At 39.4% G+C, this 21,339-nt stretch overlaps 1 protein-coding gene and 1 long non-coding RNA gene across 4 annotated transcripts in view; both read left to right on the forward strand.

Moving 5' to 3' along the window:
• dscama (Down syndrome cell adhesion molecule a) overlaps window positions 1-2,127 on the forward strand; it is a 98,957-nt gene extending 96,830 nt beyond the window's left edge. For all 3 annotated transcript variants that reach the window (XM_068721441.1, XM_068721439.1, XM_068721440.1), the window contains one exon: window positions 128-2,127. In XM_068721441.1, the coding sequence (XP_068577542.1) occupies window positions 128-507 (380 nt within the window). In that variant the 3' untranslated portion in view covers window positions 508-2,127. The remainder of the gene's footprint in view (window positions 1-127) is intronic.
• A 2,708-nt stretch (window positions 2,128-4,835) lies between these two features.
• LOC137880070 (uncharacterized) lies at window positions 4,836-5,397 on the forward strand. Its single transcript, XR_011103784.1, has 3 exons — window positions 4,836-4,919; window positions 5,189-5,245; window positions 5,345-5,397. It is a non-coding gene; the product is annotated as an uncharacterized lncRNA (long non-coding RNA).
• Window positions 5,398-21,339: the final 15,942 nt, after the last annotated feature.

Below are 21,339 nucleotides of genomic sequence, written 5' to 3' on the forward strand. Positions count from 1 at the left end.
TACTTGATATTTTTTAACAGCTTTTTGATGCTATTTGGATTCTTACATTTAAGATTGAGGTTAATAAATAATATACAGGAATGTTTTCTCTTATACCTAACTCTGATCTGTGTGTGTTGTCCTGCAGGTGGCGAGTTGGTTCACCTTCCTCCGTACTTGCGCATGGACTTCCTGTTAAACCGAGGCATGACCTGCTCTGGGTCATCCAGGGGGACAGCTAGCGGGGAGAGAGCGGCCATGGGCCAGGCCTGCCTGGAGCCCCAGAAGAGTCGCTCGCTGAAGCGACCCTCGCGCATGGCGCCCCCGACGCCCACAGAGGCCCCTCAGGCCAACAGGGACCCGGTGCCCCAGTGGCAGCCTGGCTCCGCAGCCACACTCCCCCACAGAGAGGGCTCGGAGCTGGCCCAGGCCGCCAAGCTCAGCACCTCCCAGGAGTCCCTGCTGGACTCGCGAGGACATCTCAAACCGAGTAGCAACCCCTACGCAAAGTCCTACACGCTGGTATAACAGCAGGGGCACCTAGGGCGGGACTAGAACTCACTCTAACACTGGACTTAACACTCAAGTGCAGTAAACTGACTTTCACCACGCAGTTCTGTATATACGCCCCCCCTCCCCCTCTCTCCAAGGGCAGGGTCACTTTTACTAATCTCCTTTTATTTATTTTAGAGCTTTCTTTTATCTCTTGTTTGTATTTCTTTCTTTTTTTGTTTCACTTGAGAAAAAATTCACTCATCGGAAACGACTCTAGCCGGAGTTTTGCCAAACTAATTGAGTAACGAGGGAGCGTTATTTATTCTTGATTATTGTTAATTCTTTATAATTAATCAGTGATTATTAATTGTTAGATGTCAGCTATTAATGATCATTAATTATTGATTACCAAATGATCTATTATCACCATTACTACAATGTTTTCATAAGAACCCGGACATCCTTTTTTTTCTGGAGTGGAAGATGACGCTTTGGAGTCATTTTTTTCCTATGGAATATCCTTCTGAAACATTGAATGAAACTCGGGAGAAATCTTGGAATGAAAGCAATTGACACCAGTCCAAACTTTTCAGCTGCTCTCAAATTGTTACTTTTTTTGAAGAAAAAAAAAAATCTATTTCCTATGGATGCATGGGGACTGACCAATTAAAAGACAATGAGGATTACGATCGAGGCTGGACAGCCCAGTCGAGCATTTTGTCACACTATGAAATGATCCAATGTGAAGATTTATTATTCTTATTACTATAAATATATATATAAAAAGAGAAATCACTTTTATTTGTGGATATTACAGGGAAGAATTGATTTGGTTAATAAAGTCCTTAGTCATGTTTGCACATATCTCGTTTTAATTAGGAAATGGAGTCTCTGTTGATCTTTCTCTGTGTCCCATTCTCTGATGGTGCAATATGAAAAAAGATATGAAAAGTATATGAAAACTATTGCTCTATACTGTACTGTAATGATGAAAAATAACTATGTTGTGAGTATACTTACAGGGCCGGTCACACTCCAGCTATGTATTCAGGTGTAGTTTGCCACTGCTTGTTTGCCAGAGTGGTAAATGATGTTAGCTAGAATAGGGAGGGTTTAGAGAACTAATGGTTTGCACTTCACAACACCCCGACTCAAGTGTGTCCAGATAGATCCCCTTACTCTCAGTGCACTAGGTAGAGTCTTCAGGGCTCTCACTCTCCTCAGTAGATTTACTGTTGCTGCATTGCAGTGATACTCCTCTACAGGGAAAAAAAAAATTGTGAGACAATCCAGCAGAATCCCCCCTTCAAACCAAACCTATAATGTCTATGGGAAATATCTAAAAAAAAAAAAAATGTGGATATACATAAGAAGCTGTTTTTTTTGTTCCTGTCTACCCTGGCCCATTTCTGTTATTTCTGTTTCTTTGAGTTAGCCTGAAGGGAGAAGAGTTTGATCCAAAATGCTGTGAGGTCATTATGTCAGTTTATATGATTAGTTTCTATGATTAACTGTCTTCATTATGATTATACATTTTAATGAGAAAAAAAAAAAAAAGATGTCACTTTTTATTTTTAACATGAGTGTTCACCATGGTGGCACTGGAATAAAGAGAAACTAACACAAAAGTTCAAATTTGATTAATAAAATGGCTGTTCCCCAAAGTGTCCTCCACGGGTTTGACATGAGTGACTGATGGTGGTGTGGAGGAGAAGCGGGCGCTGCTCTTTGGCTGTTTGGTTAGAGATCTCATCGAGGGACCCTGAATCCTTGCCCTTAGTTTCATCATAACAGCAGTGAGACGTCCCAAACGTAGTCAGCAATGAGATGTTTCTAGTGTTGGTCAGTCAAATCATCCTCTGGGATTCTGTAGCGGTGGTGCTCACTAATCCATCCTCTTCCATTAATTTTCATACCAAATCGTTGCAGCCAACATAAGCCTGCTGTGTGATGTGTGCAATCTGAAAACTGCCACTTTGTGATGTTACAGCTGCCTGACATCTTTAAAAGACACAGGCAGTCTAAAGTGAACAAATTCAAAGAAAACTGTTTTTTTATAAACTCTTAATGATGATGCAGTTTGCATGTATTGTGCATGTTGGGATAAGCCTTCTTAACCCAGAAGAAGCAGGTGAGGAAAATGAAGGAATGACTGAGCAAGTTTGGACAACCTGAGAAATCAGTTTCCCCACCAGCTAAGCCTCAGAGGACAAGAATGTAATGCAGCTGGAGACTTGTTAAAGCCATAACCCCTTCAAGCAGTTGGTCACCAACATTTATGACGTAGAGCTGTCAAAAAACATTCTAAGAAATGTAGGCAATCCCAGGATTAAGTTATTACAAACTGTGCTGAGCATTAAAACCCATCAGTGTCTCAGGGTAAATGTCTCCTTTCATAAAGCCTGCACATTTAAATGTCACCACTTCTACGAATGACACCAATATCTTATGAAGATTACTCTAAATCTTACCATAGGTGTGAAGTGTGCAGTCATATCATTTTGAGCATTATAAAGAATTTCCTTCTTAAACTGGTTTATTAATTGATGGATTTCCAACCTGCAACCCTGAAGCTTCTGCCTGAGCATCACATGTCTGGCCTGCTAGATTACTTCCATGGTCTTATATTAGAAGACACGGGGGATGCATTACCCAGCATCATGTCTGCCATCCACTGCTTAAGTCCACAACAAATTAAGCATGGCAACAGATTTACATTGGGTTGATAACTGCTGTCAGAAATCAGGTTCGGGTGAAATAAATCCTTCCCACTGATCAGCCTGAGAAATATGAAGCTGTCGCTAGCAGCGCTGGGAAAATGATAGTGAAAATGTGAAGCAATAAACATGGATGTATGGTTCAGTGCAGAGCTGGAGCAATGAGGACTGTTCCTTTGCTGAACAGTTTGCAGCTGACAGCAAGCGTTTGTGTTTCCTTTATTGGAGTCAATTTTCTCCTTTTGAATTAGTTTATTGGATTATTGACAGAGGGACAGTGATATATTCTAAAATTGGTCTGATGTGGCACTGAGGAATCTTTACAATGAAGTAGAGTATGGTCTGTTCATCTTCAATCTGTTTATGAATGCATTTAATCAGTGATCAGGTCAGTCAACAGATCTTATCAAATATGACTGAAAAACAAGAGATAATAGTGGATGACGTATTTTTTTAAATTTATTTAAACCTTTATTTAACCAGGATATGCATTCATATATCCCATTTCCACAAATGTATTCGTCTGAATTGTTTTGGTCAGTCTTTAGTTTGACCACTCAGACCACCGTAAATGCAAACATCATCATCCGAAATGGCATCCGACCAGTCGGATTCACTGTATACATTCGTCTCCACCAGCATGAACCACTTCACGACTAACCAAAGTAAAGAATACAGAGATGCGGGAATTAAAGACAGATTGGGGCAGATAGTTGCCGAACAAACACATGAACACATGATCGCTGCGTCTTACAGTCTATGGTCTGTTGTCTATGGTCGGTTGTTAGCTAACAGACCACACTAGCTGGTGTTAGCTGTTAGCTAACAACAGCTGTTGTTAGCTGTTACCTAACAACAGTTGTAAGCTAACAGCTAACAACAGTTGTAAGCTAACAGCTAACAACAGTTGTAAGCTAACAGCTAACAACAGTTGTAAGCTAACAGCTAACAACAGTTGTAAGCTAACAGCTAACAACAGTTGTAAGCTAACAGCTAACAACAGTTGTAAGCTAACAGCTAACAACAGTTGTAAGCTAACAGCTAACAACAGTTGTAAGCTAACAGCTAACAACAGTTGTAAGCTAACAGCTAACAACAGTTGTAAGCTAACAGCTAACAACAGTTGTAAGCTAACAGCTAACAACAGTTGTAAGCTAACAGCTAACAACAGTTGTAAGCTAACAGCTAACTTATGCTAACTGTCTATTTGGGGCGAATAAACAAATGACCCAGCAGTCAAATTCAACCGCATGATGCCCGACGACAATAAAAGATTGTTGTGAGAAGGAACATGCCGGGTTTTTACAGCTGCTGCTTGCTGTTAAATAGCTAATGTGTGTCGCAAATGCATCACTTATTTCCCAAGCTGTATAATGTAAGCTAACGTGCTCGTCTTCTTCCTCAAGTTTTTTGACCGATTAAATGCCAAACTTTATGTGCATATCGCCACCTACTGGACCACAGCATGTAAAACAGGATCTAGAATATCAGTCTGCAATACACTTTCCAGTGTCAATGCTGACTATAATATAACTATAAATTCTATAAAATATACTATTGTACTATTACGGTTTTTACTTTAACTGTCAGCCATGCTGTATGTTATGACAGGTGCTTTTATTTGTCACACACTTGTAGATGTGCAGCCTCAATGGATGACATCTGGGAAGAAGAGGAAAGTTATGCAGACCAAGTGAGACAACATCTTCTCTGTGCTGGAGCTCTGAGGTAGGATTTAAAAAAATATAATTACCAGTTGTGTTGTGATTGCTGTGTTTGGATATTGAAAAGCTTACAACATATTTTGAATTCAGGCTTCTTTAGCCTCGTTATTAACTTCTTGAAAATGCATGTAATTGAAGGATCCGTAATAGACATGAACATTCAGACCTCTTTCAGTGTGATTTACCCTTCCTGAGAATGTCATTGTCTCTCATGACCAGAGCTTCAGAATACACCACTGAGGTAGCTTATCTGTCTTCTTTGTTGGTTCTCAGAGAAAAGATACATGTTGGAAGAGGAGCAATGGACTGCATGGAGACCAGAGTATCGAGGTGAGGAGGGGTGAACTTGAAAAAGACTACTGAAAGATGATCCTTATATTTAAGTGAATGTGAGACTGTAATGTCTTTTTTTGTGTCTCCGTCGTCCAGAGAACGCTGGAGAACAACCAGGAGGCTGATTAGAAGCAGCTCAGCTGACTCAGAGACAAGATCGATGCTGGGAAGCTCATTGAGTAAGGAAACACTACTTAAGGAAAATATTCTCTCGATACTTTAATAATTGTTTCAGAATTGTATTATTATTTTATAATAATTTATTTATCTGTCATTTTAACCAATTTTATTGATAGTACGTTGTGTAGAATGGAACCAGGGTAATCACGTAATATGTGTAGAAAACCACTTGCTTATTTTATTTTTTATTTTTTATTTGTAATTTATTTTATTATTTGTTACCTTGGTTACCAATTGAATGGGATGGCAGACAGCGAAGTTCTCCATTTAATCATTGTGAGTCATTTAAATGTAAGTAAATGACACTTTTCGGTCTTTGTCATCACTACACAAAGCACATTGGGCTTCATTCACAAACGGTGCATGAGCACAAATCTGTGCTTAAACCATACGAACGTTTGACGCACACATCATGGATTCATCAGTAACTGGATTTGTTAGAACTCTGCAAACAAATGTCGCACTGCCTCGGACCATGATGAAGGCAGGCTTAATGTAAACACACCTTTTAACTAAATGCATCTCATACTAAAACTGCATTCATTAAACAAAATCACTCATTAAGAAGTTTACTCATGCATTGGCCATTTATTAATTAAGTAACTATGAAATTTAAGCTCTTCATTCTTTGTCAATTATTGTCCTAATTAAAAATAATATATATTTCTAGGCTTCTATTGAGGTTTTCGAATGAAGCTTCGAGTTTATGTTCATGTTCTGTCATCACCCCCCAAAAAATATGATGAATATGTCTTGATGTCGTGGTTATATACATTTGTGGTGCTGTTAATACAGCAGCATGCCGGCAAGCGGGGGAGTTTTTTGACTGCAGTGGGGGAAAACATTTATGAAAGGTCAATAGCCAACAAATATAGATCGAAGCAGAATATTTAGTTAAAAAAATGTCAATTTTAAAAATGATTGCATCCTTCTTATTTCAATAAATGTTGACTTTTGGACTCTACAACACTTTTGTGGTTATTAGGGCCCGAGCGCCGACGTAGTCGGAGCGGAGGACCTATTGTTATTCTAATGTTTATTTAGGGCCCGAGCACCGACGTAGTCGGAGCGGAGGACCTATTGTTATTCTAATGTTTTTTATTATTATTATTATTATTATTAGGGCCCGAGCACCGACGTAGTCGGAGCGGAGGACCTATTGTTATTCTAATGTTTTTTATTATTATTATTATTATTAGGGCCCGAGCACCGACGTCGTCGGAGCGGAGGACCTATTGTTATTCTAATGTTTTTTATGATTATTATTATTATTATTATTATTATTATTATTATTATTATTATTATTATTATTATCGTACCAGTTTCATCGCAAAAAGGAGGTGCTTGGGATACTGGGAATCTTTTGAAATTTGGCACAAAATTCAATCGTGGTGAAAATTCCAGTATTATTGGGGTGTCCAGCTGCGGCATGACATTTTGGCTCGATAGCGCCCCCTACAGAGTAGCCCCAACTTTGGGTTTCACCTAGCTGTATGAAATTTGGTAGGTATGTGGAACGTGATGGGACGTACAAAAAAGTCAAAATGAGGTATATCCTAAACCAAACTGGAAGTCAGCCATTTTGAATTTTATGAGGTTTTTGGACCGTTTCAAGGCGCCGTACTTTAACGAACTCCTCCTAGAGATTAAACCCGATTGCCTTCAGATTTGGTCAGTATGCTCTTGAGACCTTGGCAGTGAAACGATACTCAAAGATCAAAAAGTTATCGAACTATGTGTCCGTGGCGTGGCGGCAAAAAAACACCATTCGCCATGAAACAGGAAGTTGTTGTAACTCGGCTGTACATTGCCTAATCTGCTCCAAATTTCTCATATGTCATAACATCCTGACCCTGAACACATGTATATGACAATTTAGAATCATAGTAATAGCGCCACCTAGTGGCAACAGGAAGTCATAGGTTGTGTACTTTGACACCCTACTGCTCACAGATTAATCGGATCCCTCTCAAATTTTGTCACAAAAGCCTTAAGACGTTGATAATGCTTCATTGTGAAAATTGTAGGAAGTTGTCGAAGGGTGGCGACGTGGCGGCTCTGCGAATTTCGATCCTGCGCCATGAACGAATAAACTGATGTAACTCGACTCCGCATCATCAGATCTTTACCAGATTTCACATGTTTGATTAAACTCCAGGCCTGAAGACATCTGCAAGCCAATTTTGAATCATAGTCATAGCGCCACCTACTGGCAACAGTAAGTTAAAGTCTTTATACTTTGGCTTGTTTCTCTTAGTTGGAAAATCAGATCAACATCAAATTTGTTCCACACAAATGTAAGAAGTTCATAATGCCAGTTTTCTAAGCTTTTAATGTTTCGTCGAACGCCGTTGCCGTGGTAACGCAGTCTTCGCCGTGAAAAACGATGGTCATTTGGAGAGGTTAAAAAAGCTCGAAACACAAGCAAACTTGACACACAGATCACAAGGCCAAAATGTAGTTCTATAATATGATTTTATTCAATCAGAGTGTTAAATCGGCTCAATAGCGCCCCCTACAAAATTCCGACGAAGCAGCCCTCGCAGTACGTTTCACATAGATTAACAAAATTTGGTAGGCACATGTATCACATGTGGACTTAAATAAAAGTCTCTTGGGGCCATGCCCTAAACCCAACCGGAAGTCAGCCATTTTGAATTTAGTCTGAATTTTTAGTGTCGTTTTTTCAATTTCCAGGCGCTCTACTTTAACGAACTCCTCCAAGAGATTAAACCCGATTGCCTTCAGATTTGGTCAGTATGCTCTTGAGACCTTGGCAGTGAAACGATACTCAAAGATCAAAAAGTTATCGAACTATGTGTCCGTGGCGTGGCGGCAAAAAAACACCATTCGCCATGAAACAGGAAGTTGTTGTAACTCGGCTGTACATTGCCTAATCTGCTCCAAATTTCTCAGATGTCATAACATCCTGACCCTGAACACATGTATATGACAATTTTGAATCATAGTCATAGCGCCACCTACTGGCAACAGTAAGTTAAAGTCTTTATACTTTGGCTTGTTTCTCTTAGTTGGAAAATCAGATCAACATCAAATTTGTTCCACACAAATGTAAGAAGTTCATAATGCCAGTTCTCCAAGCTTTTGATGTTTTGTCGAACGCCGTTGCCGTGGTAACGCAGTCTTTGCCGTGAAAAACGATGGTCATTTGGAGAGGTTAAAAAAGCTCGAAACACAAGCAAACTTGACACACAGATCACAAGGCCAAAATGTAGTTATATAATATGATTTTATTCAATCAGAGTGTCAAATCGGCTCAATAGCGCCCCCTACAAAATTTCGACGAAGCAGCCCTCGCAGTACGTTTCACATAGAATAACAAAATTTGGTAGGCACATGTATCACATGTGGACTCAAATAAAAGTCTCTTGGGGCCATGCCCTAAACCCAACCGGAAGTCAGCCATTTTGAATTTAGTCTGAATTTCTACTGTCGTTTTTTCAATTTCCAGGCGCTCTACTTTAACGAACTCCTCCCAGGGAACTAATCAGATCAACTTAGAATTTGGTCAGAACAATCTAAAGACCTTTGTGATTAAAAGTTACTCAAAGCTTGTTGTTTCGTGAAATGCCGTTGCCGTGGCGATGCATTCCTCGCCATGAAAAACAAAGGTGTTTTTGAGGGGCTAAAAATACTCAAAACAAAATCAAACTTGTCACACACATTTAAAATCCTGAATGTAGTTATCTGATGTGATTTTAATGCTTCAGAGTGGCAACTCGGCTCGATAGCGCCCCCTACAATATTTCGACGATGCAGCCCTCGCAGTACGTTTCACCTAGATGTATGAAATTAAGTAAGCAGGTGTATCACATGTAGACTTAAAAAAAAGTCTTAAGGGTTCATGCTCTAAACCCAACCGGAAGTCAGCCAATTTGAATTTTGTATGAATTTCTTGTGGTTTTATTTCCTTTTCCAGGTGCTGCACTACGAACTCCTCCTAGGGAAATAATCCGATCAGCTTAGAATTTGGTCAGAACAACCTAAAGACCTTAACGATTAAAAGTTACTAAAAGCTTGATGTTTCATCGGATAACATGGACTTGGTGTAGCGTCAATTTTACATGATTCGCTATCATCCATCAAGCTTTTGTAACTCAACCTTACTTTGTCAAAACTGCCCCAAACTTGACATGCTTGATTGCTGTCGTGATTTTAGGACTTCTGCATGCCAATATTAACTCATAGTCATAGCGCCACCTACTGGCAACCACGGACGTAAACAGAATTCTATAATAACAGCGGCCCAAACAGGGTTTGTGGGCACACCATGAGAAAAAGACTTCTCTGATCTAAATATGTGCAAACTAAGATGCTTGGAGAACAAAAGTTAATCAACAGTGTTTTTCAAACCATGTCAGTGGGCATTAGTATAAATGATCTGTCTAGAGCTTCTACATGAGAATCAGGTTAAATGTTACAATGAATGCTTCACACTACAATCTAAAGTTACAGAAGAGCTTAAAATGAAAACAGTGTCAAATTAAAGTGTTCAAGTAAAAACAAATGACACTGCTGTTCTGTTAAATTTCATGTAAGTCCAAATACAATCAGTAGGACACTGCAGGGAGTTGAACTCCATCCCAGTAACCTGACAGTCTGTTATGTTACAAATACTGAAGAACATTCACACGTTCATTTTCTTAATGATCTTAACAGGCTTAGATTTATGATTGTATCGGAGGTACACTCAAAACATTTGAGGCTTAAGACCTGGCAACATGGTCTTGCTATGCTGCTGGTCGACGCAGGAAATATCATCTAACTTGTGCATGCAGTGTATGATGGTCACAGAAATGCATTGCCGCATCAACCAGAGTCCTGCCAGTACCCTCGACTTGTGTGACGTTGCGAGGGCCCGATCAATGCTGCTTGCAGCTTTAATTATTATTATTATTATTATTATTATTATTATTATTATTATTATTATTATCGTACCAGTTTCATCGCAAAAAGGAGGTGCTTGGGATACTGGGAATCTTTTGAAATTTGGCACAAAATTCAATCGTGGTGAAAATTCCAGTATTATTGGGGTGTCCAGCTGCGGCATGACATTTTGGCTCGATAGCGCCCCCTACAGAGTAGCCCCAACTTTGGGTTTCACCTAGCTGTATGAAATTTGGTAGGTATGTGGAACGTGATGGGATGCACAAAAAAGTCAAAATGAGGTATATCCTAAACCAAACAGGAAGTCGGCCATTTTGAATTTTATGACGTTTTTGGACCGTTTCAAGGCGCCGTACTTTAACGAACTCCTCCTAGAGATTAAACCCGATTGCCTTCAGATTTGGTCAGTATGCTCTTGAGACCTTGGCAGTGAAACGATACTCAAAGATCAAAAAGTTATCGAACTATGTGTCCGTGGCGTGGCGGCAAAAAAACACCCTTCGCCATGAAACAGGAAGTTGTTGTAACTCGGCTGTACATTGCCTAATCTGCTCCAAATTTCTCAGATGTCATAACATCCTGACCCTGAACACATGTATATGACAATTTAGAATCATAGTAATAGCGCCACCTAGTGGCAACAGGAAGTCATAGGTTGTGTACTTTGACACCCTACTGCTCACAGATTAATCGGATCCCTCTCAAATTTTGTCACAAAAGCCTTAAGACCTTGATAATGCTACATTGTGAAAATTGTAGGAAGTTGTAGAAGCGTGGCGACGTGGCGGCTCTGCGAATTTCGATCCTTCGCCATGAACGAATAAACTGATGTAACTCGACTCCGCATCATCAGATCTTTACCAGATTTCACATGTTTGATTAAACTCCAGGCCTGAAGACATCTGCAAGCCAATTTTGAATCATAGTCATAGCGCCACCTACTGGCAACAGTAAGTTAAAGTCTTTATACTTTGGCTTGTTTCTCTTAGTTGGAAAATCAGATCAACATCAAATTTGTTCCACACAAATGTAAGAAGTTCATAATGCCAGTTCTCTAAGCTTTTGATGTTTCGTCGAACGCCGTTGCCGTGGTAACGCAGTCTTCGCCGTGAAAAACGATGGTCATTTGGAGAGGTTAAAAAAGCTCGAAACACAAGCAAACTTGACACACAGATCACAAGGCCAAAATGTAGTTCTATAATATGATTTTATTCAATCAGAGTGTTAAATCGGCTCAATAGCGCCCCCTACAAAATTTCGACGAAGCAGCCCTCGCAGTACGTTTCACATAGATTAACAAAATTTGGTAGGCACATGTATCACATGTGGACTTAAATAAAAGTCTCTTGGGGCCATGCCCTCAACCCAACCGGAAGTCAGCCATTTTGAATTTAGTCTGAATTTCTAGTGTCGTTTTTTCAATTTCCAGGCGCTCTACTTTAACAAACTCCTCCCAGGGAACTAATCAGATCAACTTAGAATTTGGTCAGAACAATCTAAAGACCTTTGTGATTAAAAGTTACTCAAAGCTTGTTGTTTCGTGAAATGCCGTTGCCGTGGCGATGCATTCCTCGCCATGAAAAACAAAGGTGTTTTTGAGGGGCTAAAAATACTCAAAACAAAATCAAACTTGTCACACACATTTAAAATCCTGAATGTAGTTATCTGATGTGATTTTAATGCTTCAGAGTGGCAACTCGGCTCGATAGCGCCCCCTACAATATTTCGACGATGCAGCCCTCGCAGTACGTTTCACCTAGATGTATGAAATTAAGTAAGCAGGTGTATCACATGTAGACTTAAAAAAAAGTCTTAAGGGTTCATGCTCTAAACCCAACCGGAAGTCAGCCAATTTGAATTTTGTATGAATTTCTTGTGGTTTTATTTCCTTTTCCAGGTGCTGCACTACGAACTCCTCCTAGGGAAATAATCCGATCAGCTTAGAATTTGGTCAGAACAACCTAAAGACCTTAACGATTAAAAGTTACTAAAAGCTTGATGTTTCATCGGATAACATGGACTTGGTGTAGCGTCAATTTTACATGATTCGCCATCATCCATCAAGCTTTTGTAACTCAACCTTACTTTGTCAAAACTGCCCCAAACTTGACATGCTTGATTGCTGTCGTGATTTTAGGACTTCTGCATGCCAATATTAACTCATAGTCATAGCGCCACCTACTGGCAACCACGGACGTAAACAGAATTCTATAATAACAGCGGCCCAAACAGGGTTTGTGGGCACACCATGAGAAAAAGACTTCTCTGATCTAAATATGTGCAAACTAAGATGCTTGGAGAACAAAAGTTAATCAACAGTGTTTTTCAAACCATGTCAGTGGGCATTAGTATAAATGATCTGTCTAGAGCTTCTACATGAGAATCAGGTTAAATGTTACAATGAATGCTTCACACTACAATCTAAAGTTACAGAAGAGCTTAAAATGAAAACAGTGTCAAATTAAAGTGTTCAAGTAAAAACAAATGACACTGCTGTTCTGTTAAATTTCATGTAAGTCCAAATACAATCAGTAGGACACTGCAGGGAGTTGAACTCCATCCCAGTAACCTGACAGTCTGTTATGTTACAAATACTGAAGAACATTCACACGTTCATTTTCTTAATGATCTTAACAGGCTTAGATTTATGATTGTATCGGAGGTACACTCAAAACATTTGAGGCTTAAGACCTGGCAACATGGTCTTGCTATGCTGCTGGTCGACGCAGGAAATATCATCTAACTTGTGCATGCAGTGTATGATGGTCACAGAAATGCATTGCCGCATCAACCAGAGTCCTGCCAGTACCCTCGACTTGTGTGACGTTGCGAGGGCCCGATCAATGCTGCTTGCAGCTTTAATTATTATTATTATTATTATTATTATTATTATTATTATTATTATTATTATTATTATCGTACCAGTTTCATCGCAAAAAGGAGGTGCTTGGGATACTGGGAATCTTTTGAAATTTGGCACAAAATTCAATCGTGGTGAAAATTCCAGTATTATTGGGGTGTCCAGCTGCGGCATGACATTTTGGCTCGATAGCGCCCCCTACAGAGTAGCCCCAACTTTGGGTTTCACCTAGCTGTATGAAATTTGGTAGGTATGTGGAACGTGATGGGACGCACAAAAAAGTCAAAATGAGGTATATCCTAAACCAAACAGGAAGTCGGCCATTTTGAATTTTATGACGTTTTTGGACCGTTTCAAGGCGCCGTACTTTAACGAACTCCTCCTAGAGATTAAACCCGATTGCCTTCAGATTTGGTCAGTATGCTCTTGAGACCTTGGCAGTGAAACGATACTCAAAGATCAAAAAGTTATCGAACTATGTGTCCGTGGCGTGGCGGCAAAAAAACACCCTTCGCCATGAAACAGGAAGTTGTTGTAACTCGGCTGTACATTGCCTAATCTGCTCCAAATTTCTCAGATGTCATAACATCCTGACCCTGAACACATGTATATGACAATTTAGAATCATAGTAATAGCGCCACCTAGTGGCAACAGGAAGTCATAGGTTGTGTACTTTGACACCCTACTGCTCACAGATTAATCGGATCCCTCTCAAATTTTGTCACAAAAGCCTTAAGACCTTGATAATGCTACATTGTGAAAATTGTAGGAAGTTGTAGAAGCGTGGCGACGTGGCGGCTCTGCGAATTTCGATCCTTCGCCATGAACGAATAAACTGATGTAACTCGACTCCGCATCATCAGATCTTTACCAGATTTCACATGTTTGATTAAACTCCAGGCCTGAAGACATCTGCAAGCCAATTTTGAATCATAGTCATAGCGCCACCTACTGGCAACAGTAAGTTAAAGTCTTTATACTTTGGCTTGTTTCTCTTAGTTGGAAAATCAGATCAACATCAAATTTGTTCCACACAAATGTAAGAAGTTCATAATGCCAGTTCTCTAAGCTTTTGATGTTTCGTCGAACGCCGTTGCCGTGGTAACGCAGTCTTCGCCGTGAAAAACGATGGTCATTTGGAGAGGTTAAAAAAGCTCGAAACACAAGCAAACTTGACACACAGATCACAAGGCCAAAATGTAGTTCTATAATATGATTTTATTCAATCAGAGTGTTAAATCGGCTCAATAGCGCCCCCTACAAAATTTCGACGAAGCAGCCCTCGCAGTACGTTTCACATAGATTAACAAAATTTGGTAGGCACATGTATCACATGTGGACTTAAATAAAAGTCTCTTGGGGCCATGCCCTAAACCCAACCGGAAGTCAGCCATTTTGAATTTAGTCTGAATTTCTACTGTCGTTTTTTCAATTTCCAGGCGCTCTACTTTAACAAACTCCTCCCAGGGAATTAATCAGATCAACTTAGAATTTGGTCAGAACAATCTAAAGACCTTTGCGACTAAAAGTTACTCAAAGCTTGTTGTTTCGTGAAATGCTGTTGCCGTGGCGACTCATTCCTCGCCATGAAAAACAAAGGTGTTTTTGAGGGGCTAAAAGTACTGAAAACAAAATCAAACTTGTCACACACATTTAAAATCCTGAATGTAGTTATCTGATGTGATTTTAATGCTTCAGAGTGGCAAGTTGGCTCGATAGCGCCCCCTACAATTTTTTGACCATGCAGCCCTCGCAGTACGTTTCACCTAGCTGTATAAAATTTGGTAAGCAGATGTATCACATGTAGATTTAACAAAAAGTCTTGGAGTTCATGCTCTAAACCCAACCAGAAGTCAGCCATTTTGAATTTTGTATGAATTTCTTGTGGTTTTATTTCCTTTTCCAGGTGCTGCACTACGAACTCCTCCTAGGGAAATAATCCGATCAGCTTAGAATTTGGCCAGAACAACCCAAAGACCTTAACGATTAAAAGTTACTAAAAGCTTGATGTTTCATCGGATAACATGGACTTGGTGTCGCGGCAATTTTACATGATTCGCCATCATCCATCAAGCTTTTGTAACTCAACCTTACTTTGTCAAAACTGCCCCAAACTTGACATGCTTGATTGCTGTCGTGATTTTAGGACTTCTGCATGCCAATATTAACTCATAGTCATAGCGCTACCTACTGGCAACCACGGACGTAAACAGAATTCTATAATAACAGCGGCCGAAACAGGGTTTGTGGGCACACCATGAGAAAAAGACTTCTCTGATCTAAATATGTGCAAACTAAGATGCTTGGAGAACAAAAGTTAATCAACAGTGTTTTTCAAACCATGTCAGTGGGCATTAGTATAAATGATCTGTCTAGAGCTTCTACATGAGAATCAGGTTAAATGTTACAATGAATGCTTCACACTACAATCTAAAGTTACAGAAGAGCTTAAAATGAAAACAGTGTCAAATTAAAGTGTTCAAGTAAAAACAAATGACACTGCTGTTCTGTTAACTTTCATGTAAGTCCAAATACAATCAGTAGGACACTGCAGGGAGTTGAACTCCATCCCAGTAACCTGACAGTCTGTTATGTTACAAATACTGAAGCACATTCACACGTTCATTTTCTTAATGATCTTAACAGGCTTACATTTATGATTGTATTGGGGGTACACTTAAAAACATTTGAGGCTTAAGACCTGGCCACATGATCTTGCTACGCTGCTTGTCGACGCAGGAAAAATCATCTAACTCGTGCACACAGTGTATGACGGTCACAGAAATGCATGGCCGCGTCAACCAGAGTCCTGCCAATACCCTCGACGTGCGTGAAGTTGCGAGGGCCCGATCAATGCTGCTTGCAGCTTTAATTATTATTATTATCGTACCAGTTTCATCGCAAAAAGGAGGTGCTTGGGATACTGGGAATCTTTTGAAATTTGGCACAAAATTCAATCGTGGTGAAAATTCCAGTATTATTGGGGTGTCCAGCTGCGGCATGACATTTTGGCTCGATAGCGCCCCCTACAGAGTAGCCCCAACTTTGGGTTTCACCTAGCTGTATGAAATTTGGTAGGTATGTGGAACGTGATGGGACGTACAAAAAAGTCAAAAGGAGGTATATCCTAAACCAAACAGGAAGTCGGCCATTTTTAATTTTATGACGTTTTTGGACCGTTTCAAGGCGCCGTACTTTAACGAACTCCTCCTAGAGATTAAACCCGATTGCCTTCAGATTTGGTCAGTATGCTCTTGAGACCTTGGCAGTGAAACGATACTCAAAGATCAAAAAGTTATCGAACTATGTGTCCGTGGCGTGGCGGCAAAAAAACACCATTCGCCATGAAACAGGAAGTTGTTGTAACTCGGCTGTACATTGCCTAATCTGCTCCACATTTCTCAGATGTCATAACATCCTGACCCTGAACACATGTATATGACAATTTAGAATCATAGTAATAGCGCCACCTAGTGGCAACAGGAAGTAATAGGTTGTGTACTTTGACACCCTACTGCTCACAGATTAATCGGATCCCTCTCAAATTTTGTCACAAAAGCCTTAAGACCTTGATAATGCTTCATTGTGAAAATTGTAGGAAGTTGTCGAAGCGTGGCGACGTGGCGGCTCTGCGAATTTCGATCCTTCGCCATGAACGAATAAACTGATGTAACTCGACTCCGCATCATCAGATCTTTACCAGATTTCACATGTTTGATTAAACTCCAGGCCTGAAGACATCTGCAAGCCAATTTTGAATCATAGTCATAGCGCCACCTACTGGCAACAGTAAGTTAAAGTCTTTATACTTTGGCTTGTTTCTCTTAGTTGGAAAATCAGATCAACATCAAATTTGTTCCACACAAATGTAAGAAGTTCATAATGCCAGTTCTCTAAGCTTTTGATGTTTCGTCGAACGCCGTTGCCGTGGTAACGCAGTCTTCGCCGTGAAAAACGATGGTCATTTGGAGAGGTTAAAAAAGCTCGAAACACAAGCAAACTTGACACACAGATCACAAGGCCAAAATGTAGTTCTATAATATGATTTTATTCAATCAGAGTGTTAAATCGGCTCAATAGCGCCCCCTACAAAATTTCGACGAAGCAGCCCTCGCAGTACGTTTCACATAGATTAACAAAATTTGGTAGGCACATGTATCACATGTGGACTTAAATAAAAGTCTCTTGGGGCCATGCCCTCAACCCAACCGGAAGTCAGCCATTTTGAATTTAGTCTGAATTTCTAGTGTCGTTTTTTCAATTTCCAAGCGCTCTACTTTAACAAACTCCTCCCAGGGAACTAATCAGATCAACTTAGAATTTGGTCAGAACAAAAGATCTGTCTAGAGCTTCTACATGAGAATCAGGTTAAATGTTACAATGAATGCTTCAAACTACAATCTAAAGTTACAGAAGAGCTTAAAATGAAAACAGTGTCAAATTAAAGTGTTCAAGTAAAAACAAATGACACTGCTGTTCTGTTAACTTTCATGTAAGTCCAAATACAATCAGTAGGACACTGCAGGGAGTTGAACTCCATCCCAGTAACCTGACAGTCTGTTATGTTACAAATACTGAAGCACATTCACACGTTCATTTTCTTAATGATCTTAACAGGCTTACATTTATGATTGTATCGGAGGTACACTCAAAACATTTGAGGCTTAAGACCTGGCAACATGGTCTTGCTATGCTGCTGGTCGACGCAGGAAATATCATCTAACTTGTGCATGCAGTGTATGACGGTCACAGAAATGCATTGCCGCATCAACCAGAGTCCTGCCAGTACCCTCGACTTGTGTGACGTTGCGAGGGCCCGATCAATGCTGCTTGCAGCTTTAATTGGAAATGTTGTTTCAGACATACAAGCCTGAAACAATGGAGCATCTAATTCTACAAATATTAGAATACGAATATTAGTGTAGCCTAAACTTTATCTGCAACTGTGCAGAAATACAGAATTAAGAGAAAGAATAGACGTGCAAAAAAAACAAACCTTACCTCTTGGTGAAAGTCCTTGCTTGATGTCCTCACTGAGGAGTGTAGCATTTTGGGGGGGGGTGATCTATTGACTGAAGTGGAATATAATATTAATAGGTATTTTTTTTTTTAGTAGTGTATTACCACCCGAAAATGAGCATTGTTGTGTTTTTCGTTACGTTAGAATAAGCCGTTTATATTATAGAGCCGGCTTGTTTCTACAGTAGCGCAGGACAGACAAACCAAACACTGGCTCTAGAGAGGGCCATTCAGATTTTCACATTCTCCTACAGGCTAGCACTGAATACTACACACTGCTCCTTTTAACCACTGTGTCGAGCTTTTTTTTCCGGAGACAGGGGAGCAGTCATAGATTTTGTCTTTTCTTGCTGAGCCACTTTTCTGATCAGAAATGAGGTGTTCATTGTTCACATAAACGGTTTCACGTTCATGTTTTGTTTGTGGATTGAGTCACTGGCCTTCAGTCTAACCTGAGGATGGAAGAAGATCTAGTACCATTGTATTACATTCATTAAGCTGATGCTTTTATCCAAATCCACTTCCTATAAGTGCTTAAACCATGTGGATACAACCAAAAAAAGAATCATGCAAGTACATCAACTTTAGCAAATATACTTCAAATGCAACATTTAGTAACAATAAAACACAAGATGTTTAGATTTTTTTTAATTGGCCACGGTGAGGCAGAACAGATGTGTCCAATGGAAGATGTTGAGTTCCTGCTGTCAAAGGGGAGCTCAGGACGCAGCAATAACAATAATTATTAGCTTTATTTAAACAGCACTTTTCTTAATAAAGTTAGAAAATGCTTTTTTTTTTTTTTTTTTTAAAAACAGCAGATAAAACCAAAAACAACAATGAAGGGATCAAATCCTCTTTGTGTGATTTTCTAGCACCATATGCTGACATATGCTATTATGCAGTGAAGTGAATCAGATCAGCTCAGGATGATGAAAGGATGCTCCGAAAACAAGAGGTTGTGTGTTTAAACCTCATGTCATGCAGTGATTTTGAAATCTAACGCTAAAAGTAAGAAGTCAAATATAGAAGAGAGTTCTAAGTGTGTGTTGTGTGGTTGCTAAGTTTCCACTTTGGAAGAGGTGGACAAGGGAGTATGAGACTTGCGTCTCGTCCCAGCGGTTAGGAGAGACAGGGAGGGCATTATGGGAAGAAGAAAAAAATTGAATTGTAAAAGCGGCAGATACGATTCATCGAGTAGAAAATGACGTGCATGAAGTGAGCGAAGAAACTTGGTCATCCTCAGATTTGGTCCGGAAACCTAGCTCATCTGGGGAGAAATAAGAGGACATGAGAAGTTGCATCACATTCACATAAATCTGTGCCAGTTACTACAAGAACATGTCTTTTATGACATTCCACATCATTGTTTTTAACGTATACTATACTATGACTTTTTATGATTATTGTTTTGTACATACTAAACTTGACTTATTTTTGGCTATAATATTATACAACTTTTTCCGTTTTTTGCAACATACTGTACTTGGCTTTTTCAACTTGCTATTCAAAGAGTTTTGTATCACTTTGTTATGATTTATTTGGAGATACTATTCTGTGTCATCTGTACTATATACTCAGACTTTTTTTGACATACTATGACTTTAAAAAAATGTTTTTAACATACTATGACTTTCTTTACTTTTTTAGACCTGTTATACTGCGACTTTTTTCGACATGCTATACTGTGACTTCTTTTTAATAGTGTTTTATCTCTGTATGTATTCCAGAATAATTTTGGGTGGATGTTCAACATTATATAAAAAGGAAAACTGGGCGAACAATATCAGGGTAATGAGAAAGAAAAATATATTATGTTCTATGTACAGTTAATTATATTTTTAGGAAACTTCCACGTTCACAAGAAGAGATGGGCAGACTCCAAACCAAACCTTCAGCATAATTATCAAGAACTGGGTCAATATGGCACCACGATAAGAAATGAAGAATGTTATGAATGAGTTAGAAACACAGCAAAGTAGACTCACATATTACTAAATATATTTCCTAGAACAGAGAGGATTAATAGAATACATATATATATATTAATATTTAATAGCATATGTATATTTATATACTCATATTTTATTTATTTATATTTTTAACTTTGATCATGTACCCCTGGTATGAGCAGTTTTGTACAAACTGAATGTTATTATGTTTTCTTGAATAAAGGGACAAAAATGAAGATATCAATATACTGTATGAATAAAGATTTTCAACTTGAATATTTCGTTCATGGAGATCAGATGTGTGATTAAAGTGTTCCCTTCTTTTTTTTTTGGAGCAGTGCATTTACCTGCTTTGACAGGTGTTGTTGTCATCAGCCGCTGTCTCTGCTGAAGCCTGCTGGTGGCGAGATGATCCGTGATGCATTGGCTGCAGTCTGTCCACAATCAGAGGCTGTGTTGTTGACTGGGCACGTGCGCATTTGTGCAGTTTGTGTTGCACGCGGACACGGGCGGATGAAGGCGTTTACAAAACACGGAGCATTGCGGATTAATTTACCTGGACGATGCTGATCTCAGAGGACATGCACAATGAAATGACACAGCATTCACCACTCACTCCATTCAATCTGTGCGCCATTTCTTCTTCTTCTTCTTCTACCAATGTTTAGGTGCATACTGCCACCTGCCGTTTCTGTTTCCACAAAGAACCTTTTTAGACCAAGGTTCTTTAAAGAACCATTTTCTTAAATGCTTTAAAAAAAAAAATGTTTAAGGAACTTCAAAGAAAGTCTTTGAGGCACCATTTCTGGTAATCTAAAGAACATTTTTTGCATAAGTATACCATCCCCCACCATCCAATAACTCAAACAACAATTAAGAATCCTTTAATATCTCAAAACAACATATGGCAAACATGTAGACCCATATACAAAACATAAAACGGTTCTTTAGTGGGTGATGGTTCTTCATGGAACCACACAGCCTTTTAAAGAACCAGTTAAGTAACATTATTTTTCTCTGTGTATATTCTGTGTGTATTTTCTTTTTTTGTCTCATCTCATCTCATCTCATCTTCAACCGCTTATCTGGGATCGGGCCGCGGGGGCAACAGCTCCAGCAGGGGACCCCAAACTTCCCTTTCCCGAGCCACACATTTCTTTTTTCGTGTCTT

Source organism: Cebidichthys violaceus, unplaced genomic scaffold, assembly GCF_023349555.1.
Source record: "Cebidichthys violaceus isolate CVI_PGR_0920_01 unplaced genomic scaffold, fCebVio1.0.p SCAF_27, whole genome shotgun sequence".
In the NCBI taxonomy this organism is placed as follows: domain Eukaryota; kingdom Metazoa; phylum Chordata; class Actinopteri; order Perciformes; family Stichaeidae; genus Cebidichthys; species Cebidichthys violaceus.